The sequence below is a fragment of the Myotis davidii genome, unplaced genomic scaffold, assembly GCF_000327345.1.
Source record: "Myotis davidii unplaced genomic scaffold, ASM32734v1 scaffold199, whole genome shotgun sequence".
Lineage (NCBI taxonomy): Eukaryota > Metazoa > Chordata > Mammalia > Chiroptera > Vespertilionidae > Myotis > Myotis davidii.
The window spans coordinates 4,485,274-4,494,380 of NW_006290680.1; the positions used below are offsets into that span (position 1 = coordinate 4,485,274).

The window sequence follows — 9,107 nt, forward strand, 5'->3', positions numbered from 1 at the left end:
TGTTTATAAAACTTTAATTATACTTGAGGAATGAGGTATTGTCCATTGTTTATATAGTTACGAAAAAGTCCCCTGATTTATGAGATGTCATTCTAACTTCTGAGTTCATAGGATTTCACTTCTGCCCTGGCCAGTGTGGCTCAATTGCTTTAGCCTTGTCCCATGCACCGAAGGACCTCGGGTTCGATTCCCAGTCAGGGCACATACTCGGGTTGCGGGTTCCATCCCCAGTTGGGGTGCATACAGAAGGCCGATCAATGTTTCTCAAATCGATGTTTCTCTCTCAAATCAATAAAAAACATTTTAAAAAAAGAAATTTTACTTCTGAAGTTTAAGAGGCGTTTCACTTCAGCCCTTGATGTTTGGAAGCTGGGAGTTTTTAATGATGTCATTGGAATTTAATTTTTAGGAACTTTTGTTTTTCAAAGGTCACCGTGGTCATTTTGTTATGTTAACTTTCAAGTTATGATAATTATTGACTTGGAGTAAAACTCCACTTCTCTAGTACATAGTCTTTGATATTTAGAAAATTCTATTAGATTATTCTTTTTAGATCAGTGTTTATTGGTAGATCCACTTGATATGTCTGTAGTTTTGTTATCTTCTGGTTTTGCTATTTTTCTCTAGGAAGTTACACATTTGTGTGTGTGTGTGTGTGTGTGTGTGTGTTTAAAATTCAAGTTTGTGTGTGTGTGTGTGTGTGTGTGTGTGTGTGTGAGTGTAAAAATTGGTATTGTTCAGCTAGTTTAAACCTTTTCTTTACAAAGAAATCACCAGTATGACTACTTCTATATTTCACCATTTCCTGAGCTCTCTTTTCTTTGTTGTCTTTTGTAGTTTCAGGAAGTCATTGTGTAGAACATATACAAGGGCACACAAATATTCCTTAGCAAGCTCCTCCTTTACGCCTGTTAATACTTTTCAGAGGTCTCAGCATTTAAAATAATATTATTAATTTATAACCTCCCATGTGTCTTATGGTTGTTTGGCATAGACAGAAAAATCTGAATTATCTGGAAGTTGTAAGCAACCATATATCTTTGATTTTTGGGGACTAGTCAGAGGTACATGACTACTTGTGGGAGAGTTTTTGTGATACTGTTTAACACTCTCAGCTGCCTAGGTATATTTCACTTTTGATCATGTCTAAGCATATACTTTCTACTTCCTGTTCCTGTGATACCTATAAAATCTGTGTTTCGCCAAAATTATTAACAACTTGTTAATGGTGGGCAAGGATCTTCTGTGTATTCCTTCGTCTCCAATCTTAAGACCATGTTTCAATTCATAGTTAACTTTGCATTAAATCTCTTTTCTGAAGAGATAGTTATACCATTTTAATTCATGGGATATTCAGATTTAAATGAATTAATTATAAAGGTTACATCCAATGCTTGAATCTACTCTATAGCATTTCAGCCACATGATTTATTTTCTGTTTAAAGCTTCCAATGATGGGGATCTAGTAATTACTTAAGGCTGTCTAAACCGCTTTAGAACTACTTTTTTTTTTAATCCTCACTGAAGGACTGAGGATATTTTTTAGAGAGAGTGGAAGGGAGGTGGGAAGGGTGAGGTGGGAGAGAGAGAGAGAGAGAGAGAGACTGACTCCTGTACGCACCCCGACTGGGGCTGGGGGTCAAACCTGCAACCCAGGTATGTGACCCTTCAATGTGTGGGCCGATGTTCTAACCCATGGGCAACACGGGCCAGGGCTATAACTACTTTTGTTACAAAATTCTTACACCTGTTGGACTGAAGTTAGCCTCGTGGTAGCTCTCCACCACCTTGTCCTGACTTTGCTCATCAGGGTGACCCAGGACACATGGTGTACCTCCATAGGACAGCCCTTCAGCTTCCCTTAAAAGTCTCCTGGTTTACTTTTGTTGTTGTTTACTAGTGAAGACTTCATAGAGGAATTCCTAAGATGCTAATTTTGTATTTCTTTATATATATATAATAACTGGTTAGGGCTGTATTTCTTTTTTAAAAAAATATATTTTTATTGATTTCCGAGAGGAAGGGAAGGAGAGATAGAAACATCAGTGATGAGATAGAATCATTGATTGGCTGCCCTCTTCACACCCCACACTGGGGATCAAGCCCACAACCCGGGCATGTGCCCTGACTGGGAATCAAACTGGGCACATTGTTTATTTTAAAATTAGCATGTTAGGCCCAGCTGGCGTGGCTCAGTGGTTGAGCCTCAACCTATGAGCCAGGAGGTCACGGTTCGATTCCTGGTCAGGGCACATCTCTGGGTTGTGGGCTCAATCCCAGTAGAGGCTGTGTAGGAGGCAGCTGATCAATGATTATCTCTCAGCATTGATGTTTCTATCTCTCTCTCCCTCTCCTTCCCTCTCTGAAATCAATAAAAATATATTAAAAAATAAAATAATGTATTTTGTGTTCTAGTTGCTAACAAGTAAAATGTGTTTTGTGTTTATATTTCTTCAATCACAGGCAGCTGAAAAAGTTGGATGAAGATAGTTTAACTAAACAGCCAGAAGAAGTGTTTGATGTCTTAGAGAAACTCGGAGAAGGGTGAGTATATAGAAAGTATAGGTTGATGCCAGTCATTTTCTTCCCCCAACACCAAAAGGATATGAACCTTTCTTAGGGCAATATTTTGCAAACCTAAGGAGAAGAAAGGGAGGTGATGCATATTGGCACTGCTCTGGGTGGGGTGGGAGGTAAATTTACATCTTGAAATGCCCTTTCCCTCTTCCCAGTCACTTTTCTAGAAAGATTTAGTGATTCTGGAACACCAAGGACATCTATTGGTTTTTTTTGTTTTGTTTTGTTCTTGTTTTTTACTTTTGTAGAATCCATGGTTTGCATGATTTTTATCTATTTAACAGCACTAATTAATTTATACTTTATTTAAAATTTTTTGTCGGACATTTTAATTTGTAGTTCATGACTTCTAATTGATATGTAATAATTGGTTTCAATTTAAAAAAGGAATTCAGCATTTTAGTTAGTGCAACATTGTGAAATATAGTTAATAAATCAAGAACTATTACTAGTTTTATGACTTCCTAAGAGATCCAAAATCCCAGGTTTGGTACCAGTGGACTTTCTGAATCACAGATTTGTGGATGAGTTTATAATGTACTGGTGACATGATATTTAGTAATAGTAATGGCCATTATTGACTTTCATGATACATAAAGGTTACATCATAATTTTTTTGTACTTTTACATATCCTTTTCATTCTTGTGTGTGTGCTTATTTATTCTCCTGTAATTAAAGAACATTAAAATATTAGGGATACCCTTTCTTAAGTTTTTGTTGTTAATTTTTAAATAGGTAAGTAATTTTTATTCAAAATTCAAAAAGCATAAAAGTGTACACAGTGAAAAAAATCTGCCTCCTACCTCTATCTCTCCACATCCCAGAAGCAACCAGTGTAACAGTTTTTTATGTATACTTCAGAAATAGTTTGTATATATAAGCAAATAAGTGTGTGTGTGTGTGTGTGTGTGTGTGTGTGTGTGTTTGTGTGTTTTAGAGGCCCAGTGCATGAAAATTCATACGCTGGAGAGGGGGATCCCTCAGCCCTACCTGCCCCCTCTCACAGTCCGGGAGCCCTCAGGGGTGGGAGGCGACCTGGCGGTCAGGGGAAGGTGACACCCCATCACACCTCTGCTGCTGCCACTGCTGGCAGTGCAAGCCTTGGCCGGCCCTGGATGGCTGAGAGGCTGAGGGGACTGGGCGCCTCCATCCTGTGGCTGTGGATGCCACCATCTTTGAGGGTGGGACAGTCAATTAGCATATCCCCTCCTTATTGGTTTCGGGCGCCACCATCTTTGAGGGTGGGACAGTCAGTTAGAATATTCCCTCCTTATTGGCTGTGGGTGCCATTATCTTTGAGATGGCATGAGGGTCAATTAGCATATTCCCTCTTTATTAGATAGGATAATCACGTTAAACCCTATCCTGGATTACATGGAATAGGTTTTTCATGGATTACCTCCTTGTAAAAAGCATTAGTCATCATCTTTCTGTAAGTTGGAAAAATACTCTTTGGAATTCAGCACGAAATTCAGCAGAGAAGGAAAGTAAAAGATGATACCATCTGTGCTGCTAAAGACAAGTTGCAAGATAAATCTGAAGACTGCAAGTTGACTTTGCAGCATTAAAGGTATGGGAAAACAACTGCCCTCTACATCTCCTGCCTGCCTTTTTTAGCTTTAGCTTGGTATCCTTGCTATTTTCCTCAAAGAAATGAATCTAAGGCCCTTAATCTAACAACTATCACAGGCTATGCTTTGAATAAGGTAAAGAGTGTTAGGCATAACTGACTATGTAATTGACTTGTTTCTTTCGTTTTTTAATAGAAGTGTGTTACAGCAATAAGGGTATAGACTTTGAAGTCAGACAGACCTGTGTTAAAACCCTTGCTCTATTGTTTATTAGTCATAATAAACGAATGAGCTTGGGCAAATTGCTTAATATTTTGAAACTTCACAAGCCTCAGCTATAATATGAGGATATTAGTATCTCTCTCTTAGGGTTGAATATTACATGAGATAATGGGGGTAAAGTACTTAGTACAGTGCTTGTCACATAGTACGTGCTCAGTAAGTGGGCAGCTAGTATTTTATTTTGAACTGTATCAACCGAAGCATTTTTCAAATTTTCTCATGTCAAATTAAAGTTAAATCTTAGGTCTTCAAGTATATTTAGGTGTTCATTAAGGGAGCTCTGTCTGGATTGATTGGGTTTGGAGAATATGAAAAGAAAACTATAGACAAAAGATAATGTAAGGAAAAACTAAGCTAATTATGATTATTTTTAATTGTGTTTTAGACCCATGAACATCCTCATTGATGGAAATTTTCCTATAAAAATATTACCAGGGACAAAACAAATAATGCTTCAAGTCTTTCTTCCCATATTCTTCTTCCCACAAATGCTTGAATTTCTGTCATTATGGTTGAAAGAACCTGATCAAGCCTCATTTAACCAGCAAAATCCTGAAGGAAGACCTTAACTGCACTTACTTCTCAACACAAACTGCCATGCCATCCTTAAACTGTTCTGGAAAATGAATGGATCACAAACTCGCACCGACATGTGCCTTGTGAAATGAACTCTGGCTGAAGGACAGCATTGGATTCTATGGCCTGCAGTCAGTCTGCATTTTAACCCCTAGAGTGCCGGGGAGTGCGATCGTGCACCTCCTGTCTTTTGCCAAAAGTGCCGGGAGCACTATCAAAGCTTCGAAATGGCGTCCAGTTCTAAGTCTGCTTTTAATAGTGATGATGATATTGTTAAATATGTCAATGTAGTAAAGGTTTCCTTAAGTTTTTGAATATGTAACTTCATTTACTTGCGATTCATAATTTTTTTCCTAAACTGCTGTAAAATCAGCAAACATGCCTTGGCAATTTTAGCATAGTTCCTAGGATATTGGTTGGCACACAAAGGGTTAAGGAAATTGTGTGGATCTGTGGACAGTGGAGTCAAAGCTCCAGACCAGGATGCCTGGACAGCACTTGGAAATTGCTTTGAATTAGAGCCTGGTGTTTTTCCCCTCCTATTTTACTTAATGGTGTATACAGTGACTCATAAAAACATCTTGCCTGTGGTTTCATAGTTAGTGAGTGGTAATGTTAAGACTTGTACCTGGTTAATTTGCCCTCAAATATTTCTGTTTTTTCTACATTGATCCTTGCCTTGTATGGCTTATGGGAAACGCATGCTTCCCACCATCATTGCCAGTTTCTGTTGTAGGCAATCAGGTCTTAAGAGCTTTGCCTATAAGTGAGCATGATTGCTTACTGGAAAGCCTTCTAAATCCTCTTTAGATCACTGTAAGTGCAGTATGTAGAATTAGGTATCTTAACTGCTCATGTGAGCTATCAGAGTTTTCTTTGCTATCAAGATGGCATAGGGAAGCATGGAGAGTATTCTGGTCAACATTGCTGAATGAGTATGTGGAGCTCTCCTTTCCATTTTAAATACATAAGAATAATGAGTGAAAATTAAGTTTTAAATATTAGAATACATAGACAGCCATGGATCTGTGATAGAAAAGATATCTGGAACAGTAAGAACGGGATAAAGCATGTCTGCCCTTGTCAGAGACTGCAGGTGGGCTTTCTACATGAAGTTGTGGGCTGGGATGAGCTCTGCATCTATAAACTAAATCTGAAATAAATTTGTGTATCACTTGCGGCCTGGAGAAAAAGGGGAGATGCTGGTCTGACGATAGGAACTGGGCCTGGACTGCATTCAGGTATGGTCTCTTGAGGGGCAAAACCCCCAAACTTCTAATATGAGATCAGGTTTAAATTGTACAGCCTGGATGACTGGCTGAGGGAACTATGAAACCATCATGGAGTGCTCATGACAGCATTATATAGAGAAAGATCATTCAAGATAAAAGGAAACTCATACAAAAAAATCCACTGCCATGATATAATCAGCAGACCTAACAAATGGGAGAATTCACACCCAAGGAAGTGGAAATAATGGAGCAGTCTGGAAAGAGATTTAACATGTTTGTTTATGATTTTCAAGAAGATAAAAGGAGGGAATGACATCCTTAAAAGAATACCAGATTATTAACATAAACAGCCAGCCCCATGAATAATAAGAAGTTGGGAATCGTGACAATGAAAACTACAATTATTGAAGTTCTAAAGGCCTAATAAATTGGATAAACAGTAAACTAGAGGAGCTGAAAAGAGTGAATTGGAAGAGAGAAGTGGGACCAATCACAAAATGCAGGACAGAGATATACAGTGTTAGAAACCAAGAGGACAGCATGGATTGAGGAAGTCTAATACAGGTCCAAGAGGAATTCTAGAAGGATATAAAGAAGAGATACAAGGGCGGAGGGAAAAAAGGAGACATATGTAATACCCTTTGTAATACTTTAAGCAATTAAAAAAAAAAAGAAGAGATAAAGAGGAAATAAAGAGATAATGCTGAGAATTCTTCAGACTTGAAGAAAGATATGTGCTTTCAGATTGTAGAAGTTTATGAAATGCCAAATAAATCAACTGCTAGTAAAATTGTAGAATGTTAAAAACGAAGAGGAAATCTTAAAAGCTACAGAGAGATTACCTGTGAAAAAACGATAATCTGGTGATAGCTGACTTCTGAACAACAATAGAAACTGGAAAATTGCAGTAAAAATGCTGAGGGAAAGCTATTATCAAAGAAGAATTCTGTGTCCAGCAAAAGTCATTCCAGAATGAAGGTGAAATAAAGGCATTTTTACACAGATGGGAATTAGCATATCAAGAATAACTTTGGCTGAAAGTAACAGAATACTCCACTAACAGTGGCTAACCAATAAGGGCATTTAATAACTAAGTATAATAAATCTGGGAGTGAAAGATTCCAGAATGGTTAATTGGCTTGAATAATGGTTTAGCATTTGTGTAATTCTCATCATCTCAAGATGACCACATTAGTTTCAAGCATCATGCCTCACATGACAGTAACCAAAGCAGAAAGGAAGTAGCAAGTAAAAATGGGCCTTGGGTACTTCTCTCTTACCTGGGAAGAAAGTCTTACCCAGAAACCCTTCAGCAGAATTCCCCTCAAATTTCATTGGTCAGATCTAGGTCATTGGCTGAAGGAAATGGGATTACTATGACTGGCTTTATCCCCTGGGAAAAGGAGTTCACCACCCTAACAATCAGAGGATTACCTTAGCAAGGAAGAAGGGTCTTTTCCACATGGCCAGTGGTTGCTTTACTCTTGAGAAAAAAAAAGCTTATGTAACATTTAAGGATCAGTATAGTAGTTTTGTCAAATGTAAAGGTTTCTGATGGAGTAGAAATTTTTTATATGCTCCGCATAGATTTTTAAAAACAAACACATTGAAATGAATATTGAGTACCATTTGGACAGCTTAGAGCACTCAGCTATTTTGACCTTTTCTCACCAAGACATTATGAAGAAGCAGGTATATTTGGGAAATGGGAAAGACAGTTTACTCACTATTTCACTGACAGCCATCAGAATTTCAATGAAGCTATAATCTATTTAAGGTGATGATGGCATGTCATTTGACCATTACAATTGTCTTGTAAAGTAGTTTGTGTTGTCATTTTACAGATGAGAAAATTGAGGCACAACAGGATGAAAAATTAAAACTATATCTGTAAATGTGGTGGTGGTAGGACTAGGTCTTTAGATTCTAAATCTAATACTCTTAGCCTCCAAATTTTTATTTTCATGATAAGCTCTTAAGAAAAGATGGAGTAAAAGGCAGAAAGAATAGTTATATGCTCTGTTCACCTGATACTAGCATTTAAAGAGATTTAGACCTTTAATTCATTTCCATAGTGTTTTAAGTTTTATTGCAAGTAAGAGGAGCAAGGAATGAAAAACTCAGTACTAGAGTGAGCACAAGGAAACAAAGACCTCCAGTTTGTGACCCAGTATAATACGATGTGGAGCGAGCTAAGGCTTTGTATTCAGTCACAACTGGATTCAAATTCTGGACTGACCATTTATTTATCACTTATGTGTGACCTTGGCCAAGTCATGTAGTTCCTCTGAGCCTTTTCACATTTATCTGTGTAATAGGGATAATGGCCCCTTTTCCATTGTTTTGTGTGTGTGTGTGTGTGTGTGTGTGTGTGTGTGTGTGTAAGGATGAACTGAGATGATTCACAGTTTTCGGCAGACATCAGACATGAAATGGTAGATACTATAATAATTTCATACTAACACATTTAGTACAATTTAAATGTCAAGTTTTTAAGATGCCATTTTATGCATTTTATGGTAGTTTTCTTAATGGCAATTCCCCCCTCCCCCCTGTCTCTTCCCCCCCACCCAAACTTACTTTAGCTATCTCAATTTTGCAGGTAGAGCTAAGTATAAATGTATTAGGTACTTCAGCATATAAATTAGAACTGAAAGTTGCTTATGATTTACCACATTTACCGTATTTGCCGGCATATAAGACGATTTTTTGGCCCTGAAAAATATGCCTCCAAGTGGTGGGTCGTCTTATACGCCAGGTACACTTCAGATAGACTGCCCATAGTGCTTGCCCCGTGCCATAGTGGCCTCCCGATGCCCGCCCACTTCATTCCACATACCGTTCAGGCATCAGCAGCGCTGCTGGGTG

General features: G+C 38.0%; 1 protein-coding gene across 1 annotated transcript in view; it reads left to right on the forward strand.

Moving 5' to 3' along the window:
- Positions 1-1,695: 1,695 nt before the first annotated feature.
- The window catches only part of STK4 (serine/threonine kinase 4), an 83,649-nt gene continuing 76,237 nt past the window's right edge, over positions 1,696-9,107 (forward strand). Inside the window, exons 1-2 of the mRNA XM_015563952.1 lie at positions 1,696-1,772; positions 2,464-2,544. Coding sequence (XP_015419438.1) covers positions 1,696-1,772; positions 2,464-2,544 — 158 coding nt within the window. The remainder of the gene's footprint in view (positions 1,773-2,463; positions 2,545-9,107) is intronic.